Raw genomic sequence first — 24401 nt, 5'->3', positions numbered from 1 at the left:
TTGGGGCCAGCGATCATTTTCCAATTTTTGATCCATCGGTACCACATCTCCCCTAGGCCTACAAGACGTACGCACAGCTTGCACAATAAAGAAATTACTTTCTGTAGTAATCTATTCACGGAAATCATATTAGGAATTGTTTGAAACTGGTCCAGAATCGATTCGCTATCCCATTTATATTTATTCCCCATCATGTGAAACTAAAACCCCAATCAAGCACACTGATCTCCTCGATGCGAGGATTAGATTATTGTGTTTCCCAGCGTCTATGGAAAGGCGGACGACAATAATGTGCACAAGAGTTATACGGGCTACCAGTGCCGTAACTGCCGCACCCTATACACCCCCGCTCTCAATGATCTCAAAGGGGGCCCAAAATTATTTCGATCGCGATTTCTTGTCGCTGAAAATGCGAATATGTTGAAGAAATAGGCGCACCAGCGCTGGCGATTACTACACATTGAGCAGGACCATATCACTTTAGAATTAGGCCAACAGGTGGCCACAGGAGCTCGAGATATCCCTGGTGATAGCTATGAATTTTTTCAAACATAAATCGTTGAATTTCGAGAATACAACTTGTCAAGATTAGAGAGTGTACCAGAGAGTTCGAGAATACCTAATAGAAAATCCTCAGCTCTTTGAAAAGAAACCTTACCGGCCAAAATAAGTTTGTGGTTTTTAACAGGACTTCGCCGTCTATTTCCAAAACTTCAATAAGACCACTTTATAACACGTCTAATATCAGAAAGGCCGCGGCAAATTTCACATTGATTGAAGTTCCCAATATTTTATTTTGAGCTGCACACATTTTTCGTTATTGTCTTTCGGATGAAAAGGTTGGAAACCACTGGCGTAGACTAGTATGGTCGACTACATGCAATCTCAATCACATATCTAGGTCTAGAGGTAATAGGTAATATAGGTAGCTCTGTCATCTGTCCTGCTAGTATGACTAAGAAAGACTAAACAATGTGCTTCCAATAAATTTTATTCTTATAAAAACAAGACGGCGTATTAATAAAATACAATTGAGGTCAACGCGGAATTATATGATACATGTGAATGTGAGGTTATCCATAGAATTGTCTCGTTTTTCAGACTTGCGCAAAGTAGTCCACATGTGAGAAGGTTCGTCAAATTGACGAGGTTGCCCAAATGTATGAACGGTAATTTTCAGGCAGCTGAGCGATGACTATGTGTATTCAAAACGAGTGAATATTCCCAACTATATAGGCCAATCGTCCTTATCGATATCGTAGTTATAGGATTATACATACCAGGTTCTCTGTGTATAATTGACATAAATATAGATAGGCTAGCTTGGTTATGGAGTAGCTATACAACTCCCTGTAGTCATCAACCTATCTGTCGGTATCTCCTAATTACAGCAACGAGGGGCACACACACAAGTAGTTCATAGAATATATAATTCCCTTAGATTAAATCTATTTGCTGAATGTAAATTGAAGCGCGCGCGGCATAGGCTACATATACATATACAAACTATGAAAGAGGTGTTTGTTTAGCCTACAATTCAAAAATTCGAAAAACTCAAAGAAATAAACATGTAGGCTACTGCACGTCATTAAATTACGCAATTACGTATATGTTATGGATATCACTACGGCAATTGTTTGCTGTTGTTGTTTATGGTATTCGTGGTGTTTTTCGACTTATATGGTCATTTACACCAGGTCAATTTTCTTCATTTTGCTTGTAGCACGGCTTATATAACGTACGGTTACACGGTTGAGATGGCGAGGGGGGCCTAGATAAACCTTAGGTAGGAATTCTGGATTCGAACTCGGTCGGACTTGAACCCTCGACCCATTGGCCTTGCAGATGTCGATTATACACTAGAGGCTATCTCGCCACACACGGCAATTGGTATTTGAGACACCAGCATCATTCAGATCATCACTCATCCTATTAATGTTACCACAGACAATACATATGCTATACTAACTCTTGTATGACCAAGTTCAGGGTTAGCTGCTCTGGTAGAAGCAACTGGATAGTACATGCTCACTAATTGGGAATCTGTTCATTTTGGTCAAGATCGTGTTTTGAAAACCTTATTTTGAACCAAACGCTCCCTCTGTGTTCATAACAGTGCCGATCACGTTGCATTGGACAATGAGCCTTATCCATGACCTTATGTAAGTAAGGGTTGCATTTTAAACGAACGGTGTTTTAAAACACTTTATTTAAAACATGTTTTAAACAGTGGTCTTTTTTTTAAAATGCAAAATTGTGTTTGTTTTAAGTTGTAAAATTATGCCATAATTGCGTAAATACGTTTCAAAAAAGCTGTTGTATGAGCCTACGGACAAATTCCACCCGATATAGCCGACATATATCAACATGGGATGGTTGGAGCCATCAAGATAGTCGGTTCGACAGCAACAGTACAGATATTTCGCCAAAGGAGCTATATTTACCCTATATTTTCAATTGTCGATGTCAATCCACATGACGTCATGGCTTCAAAAATATAACATAAAAAATATGTTTTAAGAAATGGCCTTGTTTAACCATATATTTGTTTAAATGCAACCCTAGTCATGGATAAGTATAGGATTAGTTCCGGGTATACTGCTACATGCATATTTGACAGTTCGCGAGAGGTCATTACTGCCTAAACTGACTCGAAAGTCGCATGATTGAATTAACGAAATAACGAAAACGTTGGCAATGTTCGAAATACAAGTTGAAGAAACTTGAATCTGATTGACACGTTCATCGTATCATGCGGGCCGTAATCTTTCGCTACTATACTCCCCAGCACAGTAATCTCATGTTCATTTCCAAACTGTTTCGACATGATTTTTCAAGTTCCACGTTCCTACGAATACATTTCCTCTTGAAGTGCGACGACGCTGAAGCAAAAACAGTACCTCGTGCTAATAATTCGTGTTAAATGTCGGGCGGAACCTTAACATCTACGAAGATCTTCGTAAACAACGGGTAGAGATGAAACTCTTTGATTTCAGTGTCTAAATTCACCAAGCCATCGTTTTCGGATCTGAAATGTGTTGATATTACAATATTAGATTTCGACCGATATCAGGTTTACGAGCTGATTTGATATCTATAAAACTAATAACTAAAAACTAATACCTTCATCGATAACCTGATAGATTCAGCCGACATTGAAAAGATGACATCTTAGCATAAGGCGCAGTTAAGAAACTTCGGAGCCTTATGGTACAGTTTTACTGCCATGATATGCTTACATATAAAATAAACCAGAAATGCTGCATTTGGAAACAGGCTGTATGTGAAGTAGATTAATATTCCTAGTCTATAACGGTTGCAGATTATTATACTTTACTGACTCCCTATTACCATACTGTGACGTCACAAAATTACCGATATTGTTTTCATCTCTAATGCACGATACCTATATTTTATGTGTGTCTCTGATTATTTATCGACTCGGGATGGTCAACAAACTCGATGAAATAATCGGTCGTACTCTATTCAAGATATTCGTATTGGAAACTGCCACAAGCCATCAGGGGAGAGTTTGGACCAGTGGTTCTCAACCGCCGGTCCGCGACGACATTCCTGCCGGTCCGCGAGGTATATTACAATTTTAATCCTTAATTTCAAGACGCAATGTTGAAGGCGACAAGTACAGAACATATACGAGCTGACTCATCGCTAAACAGCACAGTTTGCGCGATCATTCGTTTCGATTCATTCATTTCAGGCAGGACCGTAACTGGGGCCCTCCAAACCACCCAATTGGATAGGGGCCGAGCTTGAAAAGGGCCCAAAATTATTGTGCAAATGAACATAAATCATAGTGTAATTTTTTTGAAACATTTTTCAACTTCTTTTCGCGCTTTACGCGATTTAGTGTCACTAAATGCCATGCTTATAGGTGTCCTTTTCCGAGAAATACGCATGATTTATATAAATAGGCATTTCGGCGTCAGCCATTACCGCGCCAGACGTACCAACACAAGTTCAGGCTAACATGGGACTCCGAAGGTTGTGCCAAAAATTCGGCAGCGAGAATACCGATTCAGTCATGAATGATCGGAAATTTTCGCTATTGGCGCGATTAAGCTGCAAAAACTTTCTGCTTACACTGAGTAGAATGAATGTGCTCACAAGTACAGGTGAAAACATCCACCCAAATGTAGGGTCTGGGGGAGAAGACCCCGCAAGTTTGGCTTATCACCCTGTGTCGGCCCAAGACCAACGTTTTTGGGGTGAGCTGACGAAGTAATTTTTCGGCCGGGTTTGGGCATGGCCGGTACAGCTGCTGTAAGGTGTTGTCTTGCGGCACGCATTGTATTCGTATAGTTGTCAGAGTAGCCTGCGTCTGGTGGCAGTGTGCAATGAGCAAGGTAGCACGACAAGGTGCTTGGTTCTACTCCGAAACGCTTCTTCTCTCGATATTTTCAAAGAGAAGAATATTATTCGTGTTGGCGTGGTCGGTTAAACCCACGGCCTTCGGCGCGAAAGACTGTAAACGACTCTCGGCGGTAGCACGTTTATCTGGACAAGGCAATTTTACCTCGACTCAGCAGACTCACTACCATAAAATCACATGGATGCCATCATGAAGATAATTAAATATGATCAAAGCCCTCTAAATGTCGGACTCCAGCACCATATAATTGCAAAAAACGGTTGCTTACTCTACATTTTGACTTCATTTCAATTTTTAAAGTTCACCGGTCCGCCAGACAGAAATTTTACCGGTCCGCGAGGTGAAAAAGGTTGAGAACCACTGGTTTGGACTACAATATTGTTTTCGTTCAACGGTTGATAAAAAGTTACACAATTTTGCAGAATATATAAAAGTAGAGCGTGAGTCACTTACATCACCCATGACTTTTTCAGTTCCTGCAAGGCTTTAATATTTCGAGGATTACTCTGATCCCGCCGGTGCTTTATCATAGTGAATCTGTCAAAAGGATAGCGTTATTGATCTCGCCAACAGTAGCCACGATCTCCTGCATTCGTATAGGACATGCCTATGTGAGTGAATCGCATGACTGACTAAATGCGGTTCCTACGTTGACATAGACGTTGTTGGTGGTGATTCTCAATGTATGAATTTGCATCGCTTGAGTGCGACGCAGTACACCTTGTAACACGCATAGTCGCACATGCGCTTGCTTGTGCGTTCGAAGAAGCCCCGGTAGCAGACTTGGATGGCTATAGATAGTTCTAGTTGTCTAATTATACGAATTCTAGGGAAATACCGGTACTCTAATTCTAATCTAATTTGTAAAATATTTCTAGGCTCTAATTTTAATTCCGATCTCATTTATGGTGTCCTGGAAAATGCAACATGAGAAGTGTAGTGTGAAACAAGCCAAGCTTGGTATACTGTACACTGGGTACATTCATTTGTCAATCTCATGCTTGCGCTCATGCTTATGAGATTCAACTCGGAACTAAATGCCGATCTGGAAACAAACACAACACAAATCAACTTCAGCTCATATCGAATCATTCAAGTTTTATGAATGCGGTAATTCTAATTCGAATCTAATTTGGAAAACTGAGAATTTTCCAATTCTGCCCGGAAGACACAAGAACTTTCGACTTTTTAGGTATATGAATTTTGGATTTAAGTACCCCAAATAAATAACGATTAATCAGCGGAGTATAGCAAGCCGCATTTCATATTCAAATACTGCGATGTCATTTGTTTCAGGAATAACGTAATTCCCAAAATGCCAAATGGTTCAATTCGACATTTCGTGTTGGTGACGTCATATTTTGTGTTACGATTGTTGATATACGCTGTTCTTTCGAATTCTCTACTAGTTGCTGACGATTACCCCTGACGAGTGTCAGCCGAAAATATTCGGGTTCATTTCAATATGAATATACTATTCAAAATGCCCTTACAAACCACGCATTCACATACGTACATATCGGAAATAAATGTGACTTGCGGTTATAATTCACATGAAAATAACGTTTTGCTGACGAATTAGGGATCAGTTCGCTTGCGCAAATGTTAAGCAAGCGTGAATTCGGGGGCATATTAGGAGAAAACTCGTGACGGCTAAGAATATCTCGCAATGAGGGATTTAGAATATCTTTTCTCCAAACAGTCGCCTCATGATTTTCCACTACACTATTGCGTTTCCTTACCAATTTTATCATGTATTTGAAAGTGTTAAAATAGTTAGATCGGCGGGGAAAACGTTATAAAATCTATTATACTATATCTATGCACCTCTGTAATATGCTATTTTCTAGATATATTATGAAGATATTGTAGTGTTAACGTATCTATGCTCGTTGCGCAAAAAGCGTTTTTAGACCATGGTGTCAAACATACGGCCCGCCAAGACGACTGCATTTGGTTTGCAGAGAAATTCTGAGCATATTCACAAATACTTGTATGATCCAGCAGTATCTAAGAGTATCACACATAGGCTACTGTTAGGACGTTATGCCCAAATGCGTGAACATGAACAGTGAACACCTGTAAAATTGATTTCTAAACAGAAGTGCCCCCTGGTGGCACAAAGTCCAGGAAAAGACCCGACTGAAGACAGCACTCACAAGGAATGGAATGAACTAGAAAGGCCCGGGCTTCAAAAAGATCAACATCGAAAGGAACTCATGTGACATTGGGCACTCTAGGCCGAGGTGGATGTCAGTCTGAAAGACCGCAACTGCGCGTCATTCGATATCATCCTGTATGTTCAATGCATCGCATTGCGTCTTATCGCATTGTACATTGTGTGTGTCTTGTTCAGATCAAAATATACCTCAACGATTATTGATTATTGGAATTCGTAAATCATTGGGAAACTTACCTAATCAAATTCCGTTTTAATATATTTGACCACAAGAATTTCAAATGGATCCACCACAGAAATCATATACTGCGCCTTAAAATGGCAGTTCATTTTCTGTTTCGCTGTACTCGGCAGTTCAACACGGTGGAAACATTTTTGACCGACCACTTTTGGCGTGCGTAACTTATGCAGATGGTACGCGAGCACTGCATAAACCTCAAAATGGTAACAGGGTGTAAAAAAGGTTGGAAACCACTGCTTCAGACGTGATAATCACCACACACTGTTTGTATCCATAATAATATTAATAACAATTTCAATTACCTTCCTATCTTTGGATCTGGTCTCGCGATTTTTAAAGCTTGCTTCCTTATCCGAATGTTCATATCGTCGTCTTCCCCTCCCCATCCCCAGTACGAGTTAGGAAAGCCATTCACCTTTGTAAAGTAGAAATGACAGAATATCAAATTTACTGCCGTTACTAATATCCTTGGGATTATTCAACCGATCGCTCCAGCGGTTGTTGTTGCTTATTAAACAAACAATTAGGAGCTGATCGCCAGTTGGTTTTTCGCAGTGGTAGGCCTAAGCTTTTTCATACGGATGATTTTAACAGCTAGATATCACGTACGTGTCATATAGAGACGGGCGTTGCCAGAAGACCTCCAGTTATCTATAACTATACTAGGGAAAGTTTTTGCTGCACTAAAATCGCATGAAAGTTGCACTTAATTTTAACAAAAGTTGCAGTAAAAAGTTGAATTTATAATTTTTGTTATACTATTAGGATATAAGATACCCGGAAAGTTCCGTTGTATAACCTAGTCCTACAGAGCTGTCAAATTTGTTACTTTCCCATTGCACGGACGGTCGGGCGGACGTCAAAAATTACATATTTTCCTGGTAAACAGCAAGAAGATGACGCAATGCAGAAATCACCCCTCCCCCCAAAAAAAAACGGCATAGCGATAACCCATCCCTCCCATCCCCGCAAAACGAGTCAAATACAACACCCCAAACCCCCGGATCTGCAAAGCCGAACCCAATGCATTGCAGAAAAACTCACTCTTGGTGACTTTAACTGAATCAATAGCCTGAAAAAGGTGACTCAGACTTATAGATATTAGACATCGATTTGGCATTCCAGGTCGGGGTTTCGATTTCGTACTACCACAGTAGTCACAATTAAATTACTGATCGGTCTTATTGCCTGCAACCAATGATGGCAAAGACGAGGGTACCATCACAAATCATAATTATGTATGAATTGAGTGTGTGTCCTGACCTCCGCGGCACCATTGAGAGTTGAAACTGGCTCATAGAACCAATTGCGTTATGCGGAACACCGGTGAAGAATCACTGGACTAAGCATTTTTGCGAAATGCTGGTAGTCGAATTCTATAAACTTGTCAAATGTTCCTTTGTTCTTATTTTAATTATCCGGCGTAACATATCAAAACATACATTGCACGATACTAGTAGGTGGTAATTTGCTTTAGTGTTATTTTTATATTGATGCAACTACCACTTACTATAATCATAATTGGTTATTGACAAATGTTAACGGGGACCGGGGCGCAGCTGCGATGGCCGAGTGGTTAAGGCGTTGGACTCGAAATCCAATGGGATAGTCCCGCGCAGGTTCAAATCCTGCTCGCAGCGGATTCTTTCCTGTCATTTTAGAAAAAAAAGTTTATTAGGGTCCACAGTAACTAATACGCTTTCTCTAAGTGTTGCAATGTGTTAATTGTAATATTGGATATTCGAAGACAAATTGCATCGTTACTAAACTTTATAACCAAGCCAGGACAGGCTAATTCAGTATTAGTATCAGTATCAATTTCATCACTTCAAAACGGCACAAAACTGCGATTCAATGACAGATAGGAAAAATTTAAAATCATACACCCACCCGAGCCTATTTAAGGCAAGCACTACCAACTTATGGGACCTGCAGCTCTTTGATGTAGTTAATCTGACATGTTAAACCTTCCGAGTATGGAAAATTATTTGATTTTTTTATTTATTTCGGTTCTCTTTTATGAGTCAGGCGCGCATAATAGCAGGTGGAACATGGTTAGAATATATACCAGATATTATGTTGTCGTATGCACCGTCGAGATGCTGTGACGACGGAGATGCGATACGAGCCCGGCTTTTACTCCTCCATGCAATCCGCGGATGCTGATTGCCTAGCAGGATACCAGTTTTCGAGCCTTTGCCCCGACACGTCCAGGGATCGAAACCACGACCTACCGATCGCTAAGGCGGACGCATCATTACACTAACTCTCTCTGCGAAAGTTTACTCAGGTATATGTCGCCATAACTCATCCGCTTGAAGCATTTTGGGCTAAATTCCTCAACTTGTACGTCAGTATATTGACCTATGACGTGTATCGAAGTATGAGGTGCTTTTCCAAGTTACCTGTTTCAGCTCTTCATCATCATCATTGGTTTATTAGCAATTTGATCAGTTCAATACACCACAAAAATGCGATACAATGAAAAGACAGGAAGATGTCGAAGCGACAAGGAGTAGTCTATGGAATCTGACACCCACCTTGGCCTAGGCGATGTAAAGAGGAGGCATGCACACTGAATGGAAGTAAAGAAGATAGTATAGAAAAAGAATGCGACAAGAAATAGGGCGGCATGTCATGGGAAGCGAGATCGATAGGTCAGTCGTGGTCCGGTAATCTTGAGGATGGACTGTATTTATTTAGTAGTAATTGCTTGTATTTCGACTTGAATGTGGACATGCTCGTCGACTGTCGGATGGCCGGCGGGATACTGTTCCACACATCAGGTCCGGCATATTTGATGGAGCGATGATCTTTTCGGTCGATCATATGATATTTGGACGACGTGGACGCGCGTGTGTTGTACTTGTGCGCTTTTGATTCAGAGGTAAAGAAGTCATTGAAATATTCGGGGCAACGACCGCAGTGAAACTGATACATAAACTTGGCGATTTCTAGTTTCCGCATATCTTCTATGTTTAGGACGCCGAATCTCTTCGGCAGCGACTTATTGGATGGGCAGCCAGGCCCCTTTGGGGCCCTAGCTATGATTCGGAGTACTTTATGCTGTAGTTTCTGCAGTGGCTTGAGTGCAGTTTTACTGGCAGCCCCCCAACAGAGGATGCCATAATGTAACTTCGATTGGATTAAGGATTTAAAGAGTATCAGAAGAACCCATGCTGGCATGAAGCGCCCAAGGCTGTAGAACAGGCCGCACTTCGGTGATAATTTAGTTTCTAGGGACTGAATATGACTCTTCCAGGACATGTTCGAGTCCAGTAAAACTCCGAGATATTTGGCATTATCTTCGAGAGGAATTCAATCTTCAAGTCATTTATTTTAATTGTTCTTGAGTAAAGTTATACAGCATCCATTCTACTTCCAAATGTGTGTGTGCGGGTGTGCGATTTAACTATACTCAGAGGTGGTCAGTAACGAAGTACTTCTACTCTTTGAAGTGCTCGAAGTAGATTTTTCCTAGTCACTACTTTTTAAGTAGTTTAGACTACTTCTACTTCTACTTGACAGGTTTCAGTTCTGTAGGCAGAAATAAGCGTAGAATACCTACTTACTTACTTGTGAACCACCACTCCAACTTCTACTTGACTAGAAATTCCGGCGTTACTTCTACTTGAGTAGCGACGGTGACTACTTTGGCCACCTCTGACTATAATGGTCAATGCTCATCTCACATGTTACTGGGCTACGTTACTGCGTCTATATTTACCTCTGTTTTCGTACAAACCACAACACTAGTTTCCAGTTGGTTGTGGTAAGTTTATCATGTGATTTATCCGAACCTAACGTGTCATCGAATCGTGATGTAGCTCCGACGAATCGACCTGGTATATATGATTCGAATTGAAACGCATCAATGATGATTTACACATTTCGAATCGCCGATTCCAATTGCCCGTCTTTCGAAACAACGTTTCGAATTTATTCACGGAACTGTATTCGCAATTATGTGACAGCGATATATTCCTAATATCACTTGAATCAGCACTACCAGTAAATATGATCACCTTCATGCGATATATACAAGCACCAAAATTATTGATAAATTCGTTCATTAAACTTGACAATTTCTCGCGCTTCGAGCTACTAGAAAATAAATGCACACATATTTTGCATTAAAATAATATGAACGACTTTGGTGCGTAGGGCAAGACGTTATAGCTATCAACAGATATATCTTACATTCGCTGCTAAATCGGGCCTCGCTAGTGAATCGCGGAAAACCGGACTTTGTTCGCTACGGAAAACGGACTGTGTGTGCGTGAAGATTGTACAATGCATATAAACTGATGAAATTACCCGTTGAAGGATGGGGTCTGACGGGCTTCAAAGGTATGTTTCATAGCCTACTCTACGCGGGTACAAGACTATCGTTTACGGTAGCTGACAAAGTGCAGTTACGGCCTTGTTCGGTGTAACATATCAAAAAACAACATTGCAAGTTTCTAGTAAGTTATAATTTGCTTTGGTATTATTTTTATATTGATATAAAGACCACTTACTTATCATCTTTCATTATTGACAAATGAGGACGCCGGTTTGGACGTAGCTGCGATGGCCGAGTGGTTAAGGCGTTGGACTCGAAATCCAATGGGATATTCCCGCGCAGGTTCGAATCCTGCTCGCAGCGGATTGTTTTGTCGTTGTAGTACAAGTTTATTATGGTCCATGACGACTACGATGTCAGTTATTGTTGTACTTTAGTTATTGGATATTGGTATATGTTGTTAATCTTCTAAGTTGAACCTTAGCGAAATTATATCGATTTTGCTCCGGTAAATTTGTATGAGTCACGCGCCCTCAAGTGGTTGGGGTATAAAGCAAGCAGTTTGCGTTTTAATATTTGATCAAAGTTTACACAGGGTGTTAATACGATTATTCAAATCAATCCAATTTCAGTTGAACCCAGCAATATGTCTGCCAGTATATTGGCCAGTGTCCAAGACTCGCCGTTACGTTTCAAAACCTCTCCAATCTGTTTTTGTCCGAATCCGTTTTTGGGACACGGAAGACATCGTATTACTTTTTCTGCACTTGAGTAAAATACTAAAATATAAATTCTAGAAGCTTGACTTCTGTGCTCAATGTACAATGGGTTCTATGTGTGTACAATCCGCGACACGCATCTCAACTCGTCATGGTTGTTCCGATCATTCGTTATTTAAAAAAACCGTTCGATTGGGAAATTAGAATTTAAATTGAAACCCATCAGTCACGATTTAACACATTTCTATCGCCGATTCGAATTGCCCATCTTTACGAACAATGTTTCTCTATTAGCTTATTGAGTGTATCGCATTGGTAGCCCACAGAATGGTAGCCGAATCTCGCAATAGTAGCCAGATACATCTGGTATGCAGACTCGGAAAAATTACCAATCTGGTTAATTGACGGTCAACCAGTTTCTGTTTTTAGGTAGATCTGATTCTAGTTCTGAATCGTGTTACCGGTGTTCTGTAACGTTCTTGCATCCATTGATAGCTCAGAGTTATCGCGAGTAAAGAGGCGTAGCCAGGGGTAGTTTTGCGGATCGAAACCCGTTCCATTTCAAACTCGAAACCCCGTCTTTTTGGAAACTGATCCGATTCCGATAAAATATTAATTTATGAGTTGCTTCGGTATTAAATCTGGTATGTCGTGTTTTAGTTCGTTAGTTGTCGATTTCAAAGGTAGTTCTAGTTATAGTTCTAGTTCTAGAATCTCCTTTAGTTTCTAGAAGTCCGAGGTGATCATGTTAACATTTACCTTTCGAAATTGGTCGCTTTTGAACGCCAAAACCCCTCCCACAGTCATACCGCAGCAAAGCGGTTTGTAGTCGAATTTGTCGATAGAAGGTGCCAAATGATCAACAAAGCTTCCTTCCGTGCATCTGAAGCATAAATGTTTGACAGTGACGTGCGTTACGGATATAAGAACACCTTACGCATTTAAAGCATGTGGTTATATAACTGCTGTGGTTACGAGTGCCGCCATGGCTTACAAACTTAACGTATTGCGGGTTTTCTGCATTTACTACAACCTCATCCGATTAACTTGCAGGCTGCGAGATAACAGAATATATCGTCGCTTGCCAACCCGGCCGTATGCGATGCATTTTAACTCAGATGACGTGGTATGACAGTGGCGGATTGGGGACTGTATGATAGTCAAATCAAAATACATGCAGGTCGTACTGAATGAATACGAGTCAACGCTCGAGATTACTGGACCACGGTCTGATATATCGACCTGGCCTTTAGTCACAAGACACCTAATTTCGTTATCGCTTGACCTTTTCATGATATCTTCTATAGCCTACTCATCATTCAGTGTGCACTGTGCACGCCTCATTACGTCGTCCAGACCCAGGGGAATGCCTGATTTCAAATAGTAGGCTACTCCAAGTTGTATCGATACCTTCCCATCCTTTCATTTACCCAATCTTGTATTGCTTAGTAGACATCAAATTGTGAACAATATATACTCATATGTGCATGCGATCAATCTCGTGTACTCAAACATATCGATGACGAAGAATTATTATTTGGTAGAGATTTTTAAAAGGATTCCCTGTACAGTGTACAGTAGTACACACTGACCTAGTGAGCTCTATGCGTCTGGCTGTGGGCGATATATTGTCGATAGCAGCCTCGGATGCACGACATGAACTCAATCGTAGCGACACGTTCCAGGTTGTAACATAAAGCGAGATTAGGAGCAGTCCTGCAGAGCGTGACAACCTTTGTACATCATGTAACTGTAGAAAACCCGGCGGCTTATACGATTCCGTCTTAGTCGAAATCACTGAATGCCTGCACGAGCGCATTTACTAACATCAAAGCAATCATACTCTGTAATTTCATCTAAGACCGATTCGAAAATTTGATCCCGAATTATCAGAGGCGGTCAAATTGGACATCGTTGGTACGATGCCTAGCAACGTAAATTTATACTCGGGTGTAGGTAAAAAAAAAATACTCCTGGCCTATATAGTTTTGCCTCATAAACTGGAATGTCTCTAGTAAAGTAGTCTAAAGTTATTGATACTTGAGTAAATGTGCATATTATATGCTATTTTTCGGCTACTTGTAGCATACTTCACGAAGTAGAGGTACTTCGTTACTGATCACCCCTGGTAGCTACTTAGGCCTGATCTCAATATGCGTATGGAAATTGACTTGCGATTTTCGTAGCAAATTGTACCAAAGCGGTATCGCATAGGATGCAACCAACATTTAATCTAAGCGACAGCAAGCATTGTCGAATTGGTCTTCCTTAACGCTGCCATTAAAGAATGCAGAGTGCAGACGTATGAATATCGTGAGAACAGTTTATTCCCATGCTAGTAATTGTTCATTTGAAAGCTCTCTTTCTAATATGGGAATTTGTTCCCGAAAATGGGTTCACCGCTCTCGTCTCATTGTGTTAACTCGCTGCCTTCTGTCCCCGTTGTAAACTAGCTACAGCGGTTCAAGAATGGTCGCGACATACATTTGGGGCGCGAGACCTTCCCGTCTGGGTTGTGGACTATTTTCAATATTCCATAAATATAAGCATCACATTGATGAACTTTCATGCATGTACTATATATGCAGGACATATTTTGATCCATGTATCATAGGCTGTTTGAATTGTCAAATATTGTTCGTTACGGAAGACTCGATACTTGCAAATACCTACAGTTGAATACAATGTATAACATTTTACAAATAAGCACATAGAATGCGAGGATTTGAAGCAAAAAGAAATTGCGAACGCCTGTGTGGTAAATACTACATTGCTTATATTTTTGATACTTCATTTCCACCGCTGGAGTCTCCAAACGTCGGATTCCCGTGTCTCAGCATCGACATGCATGTCTGAACTTCTAAAGCAGGGGTCATCAACACGCGCCCAGGTTTTAAAATCGTGGTTGCCAAACAGTGTGACTTTTTGTCTCAATATTGCATTCTTGGGGCCCGAGGCCTTTACGAAATTTGAAAAAATTACCGCGACCGGTTTTGAGTTGGCGACCCCTGTTCTAAAGTATTTATTACTGTTGTGGCGATACTAGGATACTCGCCTAGGCTCGATTATAGGAATCGCATCAACTGGGTACTATTACCTCTATTAACAAGTTGATTTAGTCAGTGGCTCGGTTAACTGACCGTTATCGGTTGACAGTTGAGATGCTTTAAACCAGTAGTTCCCAACATAGACCATATCCCCCAGTGAGCGATATTGAAAACAAGGGGCGCAAACACCAAAGGGGCGATTGAGGGGCGATAAGGGGGCGAAAATGTTACAACATCCAGTGAGACATATTATTCTGTCTATGAAGCGAAAGTTGACTAAATATGATGGTCTAATCCAGTGCTCTTCAACCTTTTTCGACGTGGTACACCCTTTTAACGCTTGCTCAAAACTCGTACACCCCTGTTCATTAGGGGTCTTCAAAAATGACTTGTTCCTCAAATCGTACTAGCTACTTAATTAAATTGTTAGGTTACCTAACTTAAGCCTACACACCAAATTTGGTTCAATTCCAACCAGTAGCCGCATGGCTACGGAAGAAGAAAGTTTATATTTATAATATAAAAATAAATAACGAAAAATGTGAAATTTTTCTGTTCACCCCATGAAAGTATTAGGTTGTCTATAAAAATGATGTTATTCAAATTTGGTTCAATTCCAACCAGTAGAAGCGGAGTTATTGCCGTCAAAAAATTTGGATTTGAATAAAATAGTATTTGATCACAGAGTCTATTCGCAGCCAGTTAGGCCGCCCGCCACGATAATTGGAATTTATTTCGTGTCAGCCCAAAACAGCATGACATTACGAACGATAATCAACCTAAACGTAACAGTATTGGGGAGAGAGTAGGTAAAGCTACTGCTGCAGAAGCGGTAATTCAGATCAGCGATGATAGCAGGCGCACCAGCCTACTGCGTATCATGCCTGCCCCACACCACACACAGTCGATAGTAGCACATGGGCTGCAAGAGATGTCAGTAACCTCAGATCGTATGCCGCTATACACAGTCTACTGTCGCTAATTTGCATCACTAATAACAAAATACTAAATTGCAAATATATGGCGAAATATTGGACATAAAATCGGCATTTTAAAACAAAAGGGTTTCGATTTCAACATGGAAGCTGTTTCGACCCTGGCTGGCTACGTCACTTCATTTATTGGCATTGCGGTACATTTATTAACGTCGGGTAGGAAGTACTGATTCAAGAAGTCTGAGCTATCGCGGCGGTTTCCTCAAAAATCACTAAAAGACAAATGACTAGCTGAACACATGTTTGTTGATAACTGCATGCTTTCCAACACCAAACGGAACCATTGGTCTATTGCCGACGGCTAAATGAATAGGAGAAATATTTGCTTATGACATCACAATCAAGCGGTGTACAGTATTACAGTTGAGATAACATTGTACCATATTGCTCATTAACCTGTGCAGTGTGCAATGTGCATCAACCTGTACTGACCCATAAACCTGCCTTTGTGATAGCTAGCCATCGGCTCATTGTAATTCGGATCTGGTACACCCCTGTACACCCCATCCGAGTGGTACACCCTTTGCAAATTCTGGTACACCCTAGGGCAGTGATTCCCAAGTGCGGCCCCGAGGGCCGCATGCGGCCCTCAGATAGCCTTCTTGCGGCCCCCAAAATATATTAAGAAATCAATTTATGACAAAAAATATAATTTATATTTATAAAATACTCTTGCTTGGCTTGGCCTCTGTAGTTTTTAATTATAGAATTGCAGGAAAGTCGTGAGTATAGACTGTTAACGTTACGTCACTGATGTTTCAATGCAATGTGCCCTAACTTTCCAGTTGAACGAGTAGTAGATATAAATAGGTACGGTATTGATAACTTTCAAAACTGGAGAAAAATCCTGAAAAAATTGTAAATTTTCCCACTTCGTGGTCGCTTGACTAAAAATAAAAAAGAGGCTCAATTCCCGGAAAATACAGTTTTTCTTCCACATTAACAGGTGGTTGACTGAAAAAAAAGGTAAACTTTCCGGCCCAGCTCCCGAAATAGCCGCCGTAGCGTTCCTACAGTGCTGACTTAATGTATATCAGGCGAATTTGGCCCTATATGTAACCAAAATCCTCAAAAAAGAAGACAAAATCTCAAAAACAAAAAAGAGGACAAATCATCTTAAAAGAGGACGTATGGTAATGGTAACCCTATGGTAACTGGATGTGCAACACGTGACTCACGGTTGAATACGCCGAGATGCATACTGCTTAGCCGGCTAAAAGCCGCATAATTGGTAGTCCTATAGTCAGGGCCATAACTGCCGCACCCCAAACCCCCCAATTAAGGGGGGCCGAGCTCGAAGGGGGCCCAAAATTATTTTGTGAATTAGCATAAATTATAGAGTAATTTTTGAAAATTTATGCAACTTTTTCGAAAAATTTTCGCGCTAGGCGCGATTTCAATTCGCCACATATTGTGATTATTGGGTACTCTTCCCCAAGAAAAAATACGCAAGATTTATAGAAATGGGCATATCAGAGTTGGCCATGACCGCACCACAACGCACCAAGACATGTGACTCCAAGAAGTGTGTCAGAACGATCAGCAGCGAGAAAGCCTTGGCCGTGAAGGACTGCTTTTATGCTGACCAAAAACTTCGTTATATATACAAAACACATATAGGTTTAATTGTCCATTAAGGCGCCTAAATGACTGGCGCCGAATGTTCTTGTCTTGGCAATCTGAACCTCACAAGACAAAGGCTGCGATCCCGCAGGAAAAAAAATTATATGCCAGTGAAGAAATACCAATCTGAAATCGTGTGATCTTTCAGCTTAGTAGGTTTGGGCACTTCTACATTTTTAATATAGCAGACAGGCGGTCACGAAATAACATCATGTAAAGAAGTCATGCCTAGGGGTCCGCCAGTCCGAAGATGTTTAATTTTATACGGGGTCCACAGTTTCAAAGACACGTCTCACTCAGCTATACCGGTAAATATGATCACGTGGGAAAAGAGGACAACCATGTAATTCCCGATCTTAGTCACCGATTTTATCATGAATTATCGAAATATTCGCGCGTCGCGCTGTCTCACTAAACAGTAGGCTACAGCTTTAATTTCGTGGCAAAAGCGAACAACGTGATGCGGGGTCAGTTCAACACCCTGTGGGAGCCCGGGGTCCTGACGAAGTGCTGTTACGTTCCTGCCAACGGGTATACCCCCAGAGATGTTTAATTACTATTGAGGGGCCTATACCTTTTCAAACGCACCTCACTCAGCTCTACCGGAAAATCAGATTACGTGAACAGAGACAGAATGAAAATTGATAGCAATACATGTAATTCCCGAACATATTAACCGATTCAGTCATGAAACTAACGAAATTACCGCTTCGCGCGTTAAGGCTAGAAAAGCTGATTCACTCAACGGTAAACAGTCTACAGTTTTGAAATCTCGCCAGGGCAATAGATCTACTGCGAAATAGCCATGACCACTGTTTGGGTCCGTTCCATAGCCGTAGTATTCGGGCGGCCCCGAGCGTACTCTGAAATTCTAAATTTGGCCCTCACACCGAAAAAGTTTGGGAACCACTGGTATAAAGCATCATTTGGAAGAAAATGTTTTGTTTGATCCACCTATATTTTCGTGTACCACCAAATTTACTGTGTGAATATAGTAACACACATTTATTTCGCCAAGCGTGTATGTGACATCATTCTATAACGGCGATATATGATATAGGATTCTAACCAAAGTCTATAGGTCTCGAAATTCAGGGATTAGATAGGAATTTCAGAAAAAAATACTACCGTAATTTCGATAAAAGCCCTGGTATTGGGACAGGATTTGCAATTCACGGCTGGATACGCAGGAATTTACAAGCTCCATTACTTCAAGAGTTACATTCCGCGAGAAATTTACCAGTACATAGGGTTGCATTAAAAACGAATGGTTGTTTAAAACACTTTGTTTAAAACATGTTTTAAACTTCAACAGAATTGTGTTTTTTTTTAAGTTGTCTAATTATGCCAGAATTGTGTAAATACTTTCCAAAACCATGTTGTATCAGTCTACGAACGACGATTACCGCCCGATATAGCCGAAGTATACGATATGGGATGGTTGGTGCCATTGAAGTATTCGGTTCAACAGCTATAGTACGTCGATTTAGATCATTGGTACGGAATGAATGTCCTGATGATGATGACCGCCGACCGTAAGAATGCTTGGGTTGGAAGCACGGGCTGGCAGCCTATACTTCGTTAAAGGATCTATATTTACCCTATATATTCAATGTTGAATATCAATCCATTATGACCTCACAATTGAATGTGCGTGACGTCATGACTTGAAAAAAATAATGAAAAACTTGTTTTAAACATGTTTGTTTTAAATTGATTTTTGTTTTAAGCACAGCCCTACCTGTACAGCAGATCGTCCCTCTCCGGTAATAAGTCAACGTCGTGGAACACGAAACAGTCGAATTTCCCACCGAGCTGGTCGCCGATCATGTTCGCGAATTCGAAGCCCGTGTTCATCAAGCGACCTTTGTTGAAAGTTCGATTGCTGTGCTGCTCGACAACGAATATGGAATATCTGGAATATGCATTACAGGTCCGGCCACTGTTGGTACTCAGATACAAAGGGATTGATTTCGTAAATTTTTACCCAATTACGAGAAAAAGTAGGCAAGCAGACTTGGGCGACTAGATAATTCTTGATGTCTAGTTTACTAATTAGAGTACAAAGCCGCTGATCCAATTTTAAGCTAATTTGAGAAATATTTCTATATTCTCTCATCTATAGTTCTAACTTAAATTCTGGTTTTCCGAAAAAATATTATACGGGACTGAATATAGTGCGAAACGATCTGAGAGTGGAGCACAAACATTTACCATTCTCTTATATTTATTAGAATGAGCACTGATTCGATACGAACTTAACTTCATTTTTCTGTATTTATTTTGAATTTGGAAAGCTGAAAACTTTCTTGTTGTTCGAATTTGCATTGAAATCTTGCCAAAAATCCTTCAAACTGAAGTATTAAACGAGATACATGTTAGACACTGAAATAATTGCTTTGAAGACGTAAATTGATCGAAGCGTGGCGGACTTGTCTTATTCAATCACTGGTAAGACAGCTCTAAAATTGTAAAGATAACTCGAGTTGACTCGACGCAAAACTATAAAAGTGATGTTGAGTTGTGACTCGGAGCCTTGTGACTTGGCTACAACCTTGCGATCTAGGGTTGCACTTGAGCAAATGGTGCTTTATAACACTTTGTTTAAAACATGCTTTAAAATGGTGTGGTTTTTCGAACGTTGTATAATTATGCCATTATTGTACAAATGTTGTATATGAGCTATTTGTCCCCGATATAGTCCACGTATACGATATGGAATGATTGGAACCCTCGAGGTCGTCCTCGGTTTAACAGCTATAGCACGTAGATATAGATCATTGGTAATAATGGGTGTTCTGATGATGATGACCGCTGACGAACGTAAAAATACTGCACAATGATGTAGTCCTGGTTGAAGATTTGGTCCGTTTAGTACAGGGCTCGGAAGCCGTTTCCGTCAAAGAACCATTTTACCCTGTGTTTTCCATTGTCAATGTCAATCCACTTTTTTAAACCTGTTTGTTTTAAATTGGTTTTTGTTTTACATGCAAACCTCAGTACATCTAGTCGCACTGGTTGATGATCACCATTACGAGCCCACTATCAAGCATATTATGTAGCCCAGAATATATACACCCTTGCGCAGATGCTAGTTTAGCATCACCAAACTGCTCGTGACGGACAGACAGATGATATAATGCTCAACAGGAAGTCTAATTTCCAACTATCGTTTCCAAATATGGATTATTTACCAGTTTACAACTAACAAGGTTTGATTACATCATCCTTCCGTGGATCATATAATTGTGAACTTGCTAAGATTGTAAAGGACTACCAATAGCGCTTAACTCCAGAAATTACGAATGTGACAAAGCGTTAGTTCAATGTACATTGCCAATGTCATGAGATTACGTAACGTTGGCGTTCGTTTTACGAGTACGTTTTCCTGAGAGTACATTTTCAGATGGGCGAATCAATCATTTATTGTTGGCACGATTCCAGTTTTCCCCGTCGATTATTGGATGTTTCGAAGCAATAGTGTCGTTTCGTTCACCACGTCACAATTTTTCACTGACGTCTCGTATTTACTGAAATTTTCCATATCGTGCTCTATTAAAATTAGTAAACCCGAGGCACAGAAAACATTACTTACGTTTCAAGCTGCCTTCGTAAAATCGGTGTTAAATGCCCCACCAACTTCTTTAAGTGGGGCTCGCGGGCTCTAAAAGGTATTATAAACGCAACTCTCAGACTCGTGCGGCAATATCGGGGCGTATGAAGAATATTTTCCGAGTTCAGCAAATGCACGTCTTCCCCCGGAATCGTTTCGTACTCTCCCAAATATGCCTGCCATTTCGAAGGCTCAAAATTGGACTCGGTCCAATAATTCTTCTCTGCCCATTCCAAATCCACTTTTATAGTCCCAACTAAGTAATTGCTAAGTTGTGGGCAACACGGTTTTGACAAGGCGGCGCGTTTTCGCCTAGCGTTCGCGGGAGCTCGCTCTTCTATCGCAGTGGAGGGGGTATTTAATATTGATTCCCTTGGCCGCGTCTTCATTGTGAATTTCGGCAATAGAAACACAAGACACAACACGTTTAAAAACGTAATAGCTCCGACAAAAGTATAGAGTCTCGGTATGTATTGCCTCATTTCAACTAAAACTTTGTCCGCTGCGTATCTCCAATATTTCCATCAAACGACTTGGTATTTGATAGTATACATTCAGACGAGGTACAGAACACTAGTACCAATGGCCTATGAAGACCTGAAAAGACTATTAGAGTTACTGAACTTCAGTATACAATAAGAAACTATATTCGTATTGAAAGAAACCAGGGTATTTTCAGTTGTACTCGTGAGGTTACTGACAGAATATGTTCTATGCAATTCTCTGCCAGTTGATGATTATTACACCTGACGAATGACGAGTATCAGCGAAAATAGCCATTTATGTAAATATGAATATATTAGTCAATAGAATAGTTGCAATCGCGCAATAATAAATTCGAAACTTGTTACAGTCTCGCGAGTCCGGCTCTGGCTGTATCTCGGCAAAACCAGGGTAATTACATAGTATTATTGTATATGACCTCAGTCACGTATGGAACGGATCAGTGCCTAAAAAATAGGTACGATTACGAGCTACCCACTCTTTTCTGGTCTATCGCGCGCTGGATAAGTTATCATTATTGCCTCATCATGGGTATCGGTATAGTTATTCTCGATTGAATCATTTTACAATCGCTGACAAACAAATCCTTAGATGTGAATACTGTAGCAGTGTAGCATGCATTATCATTATCAAATTTCGTAATATCGACATCGCGAATAAGTCGTACCAACCCGCAGAATTGGACAGCCAGATGATCCTAGTAGTCTAATTACAGTGACATGCCGGTAATCTAATTCTAATCTAATCTGTGAAATGTTTCTATGCTCCCATGTTAATTCTAATCTAATTTGTAGGTTTCTTGAAAATGCTACTGAAGAACTGTATAGTGCGAAGTCAGTCAAGCTTGATGTACGAGAGAAGTGATCTTCCACAGAGAATGTGCTCGTTCCTAAGGATGTGGTATCGATGTATTGCAGTACATCGCCTGAACCGACATACGTGCAATACTGAAATATTCCAATGCTCAAATTTTAATCCTAATATAATTTTTGACTTACCTGAAAATGCTACAGGAGAACGGTACAGTGCGAAACGAGTCAGGCTAGGTGTACATACCTTTGCCATTCTCGTGCTTATCAGAATTAACTCTGACTAGATGTGAACTGAATTTGATTTTGTGATATTTCCTTCTAATGCGGAATTCAGTTCAAAATCGAATTTCTTGCGAATTCAGTTCTTCTAATTCTAATGCAATTCGTAAAAACTGTTTAGCTATCAGTATAATTCTGATCTAATTTAGAAAAGCCGACCTATTTCAGGTTTCCAATTCTGTCAACCCATGCCTCAGCACCAATAGTTTCATCCTAACTGCATTAATCTCAATCTATCCGCCAGATTATTAGATATACAAAAATCATTTCGACACCTTTCTGTATATCCCTACGATAGCTATCCGATGTTTATACACGACGAAATAAACGAAGGAACGAATGAAGCAAAGTGAAACCTTGGTTATTCTATCCAGTAAGACATTGATTTACTGATTTGGGATAGCACGATTCGCTTGAAAACAGAATAATTTCTACAAATACTACACCCTCGGCCACGCGTAGCAAATGAGCCCACCGCATTGTAGAGGGTAGGATTTCACCACTGATTTTCTCATCACTCTTGGAAATTGTATCGGGGCTACCGATGATCAGTATGCAGTATAGTGTGTGTCGTCCCACCAATACGGAACTGTGGAGTAAGGCTAGACATTTTGAATGTGCATCGAGCCGAGCAGTGAGAGATGCTTTTTTGGGTTCTTAAATTAAGCGCTCATTGCCACTAGGCTACTGTAGAAGATAATTCGTCAACGAGATAGGCTATTCTAAATTCTATATTCGATATGAAATCGAAGCCTAATACGCCATTCAGAATCGCATCACTCATGTATTCGATTTCGCCCAGCCCTACTGCGAGCTTATCAAATCTTTCGTATACCATGCATTCGGAGAATGACTCATTCCCGTTACGGCGAATTTCGAAACATGAATTTGATGTGATTTCCTGTGTACAGATCTTACCAATACGGCAACATATTTTCATTCGGTGTTAGTTTGGTCTATTGATATCACGCACTACGAATACGAAGCTGTATGCCACTAATTTAAATCAGGCGACTATTACTGACTAGAACACCTGAGAACGCTAAATCGACCTCACTGCAGTATATATCCAATATTCGTATACAAGTAGTCAATTCAAGGATAGGACGAACGATTCAGCGAGAAAAGTAACTGTCATATATACGAGCTCGAGCATGTATGTCTGGTTACTGGTTACCTTCAGCTATAATTCCCACATACAAATATGATGTAACGCAACAATTAGTATCACCAATGGTGAGTTGGTGACGCGAAAATTTCTCGCAGTACTGATAAAACGGCGCGCGGCGACATTAACACATGCAAAGTTTTTCTGAGTCCAATTTTGCTGTTACAGTCAACTCAGTAACGGTATAAGTAAATAAACTACGAATCTCTGCTATCTGTAGACCTACATCAAATTTATCACAAACACATTAACACATCCACATATCATCAGTGATCAGTTATGCAATATTGTACACAAGTGAGTATTTGAATCATTCTACCAATCATACAATTTACGTATCTTGTTTATGAAACGGTTTCGAAACATTTTACGAGCTGTGATCATTGATGTCCATTTCTTCCTTCCTACATCTATGGATGCTGAAAGTACATGTATAACAATATTATGTGATACATTGACACCAATCTCTTTGTAGAATGCCCTAGCTTCAGAATTATGCTCAATCTTGCTCCGTATAGTATAGATGTAACTTCTCAATAGATCGAT

At 40.4% G+C, this 24401-nt stretch overlaps 2 protein-coding genes and 2 non-coding genes across 4 annotated transcripts in view; 3 read left to right on the top strand and 1 right to left on the bottom strand.

The window, feature by feature from the left end:
- The window catches only part of LOC145439535 (uncharacterized), a 355509-nt gene that overhangs the window by 83414 nt on the left and 247694 nt on the right, over positions 1-24401 (top strand). The gene's annotated exons all lie outside the window — the stretch shown is intronic.
- Positions 976-23690, bottom strand: LOC145439540 (beta-1,4-galactosyltransferase 2-like). The gene is made up of 6 exons (XM_080317038.1): positions 21075-23690; positions 19221-19394; positions 12574-12697; positions 7113-7225; positions 4844-4927; positions 976-3028 (listed from the first exon to the last, which is right to left on the bottom strand). Exons 1-6 carry the CDS (start codon positions 21572-21574, stop codon positions 2920-2922), a joined length of 1104 nt encoding a protein of 367 aa, XP_080173164.1. The 5' UTR covers positions 21575-23690; the 3' UTR covers positions 976-2919.
- Positions 8369-8450, top strand: Trnas-cga (transfer RNA serine (anticodon CGA)). The gene has a single exon. It is a non-coding gene; the product is annotated as a tRNA-Ser (tRNA).
- On the top strand, positions 11377-11458 carry Trnas-cga (transfer RNA serine (anticodon CGA)). The gene has a single exon. It is a non-coding gene; the product is annotated as a tRNA-Ser (tRNA).

The sequence above is a fragment of the Botryllus schlosseri genome, chromosome 5 (genome assembly GCF_051294905.1).
Source record: "Botryllus schlosseri isolate E-star chromosome 5, Bs_hap1, whole genome shotgun sequence".
In the NCBI taxonomy this organism is placed as follows: Eukaryota; Metazoa; Chordata; class Ascidiacea; order Stolidobranchia; family Styelidae; genus Botryllus; species Botryllus schlosseri.
The sequence above is the reverse complement of the archived record's forward strand: the minus strand, read 5'-3'. Positions and strand labels throughout refer to the sequence as shown.

What these genes read in the sequence shown, in the direction of transcription:
- LOC145439540 (XM_080317038.1), bottom strand. Translation starts at nt 21,574, where the DNA reads ATGAGGCAATACATACCGAGACTCTATACTTTTGTCGGAGCTATTACG. An exon ending in CCAGATCCAAAGATAGGAAG is followed by an intron (nt 4,928 to 7,112) that starts GTAATTGAAATT and finishes TCCTTTTGACAG; the next exon opens with ATTCACTATGATAAAGCACC. An exon ending in CTGAAAAAGTCATGGGTGAT is followed by an intron (nt 3,029 to 4,843) that starts GTAAGTGACTCA and finishes AACACATTTCAG; the next exon opens with ATCCGAAAACGATGGCTTGG.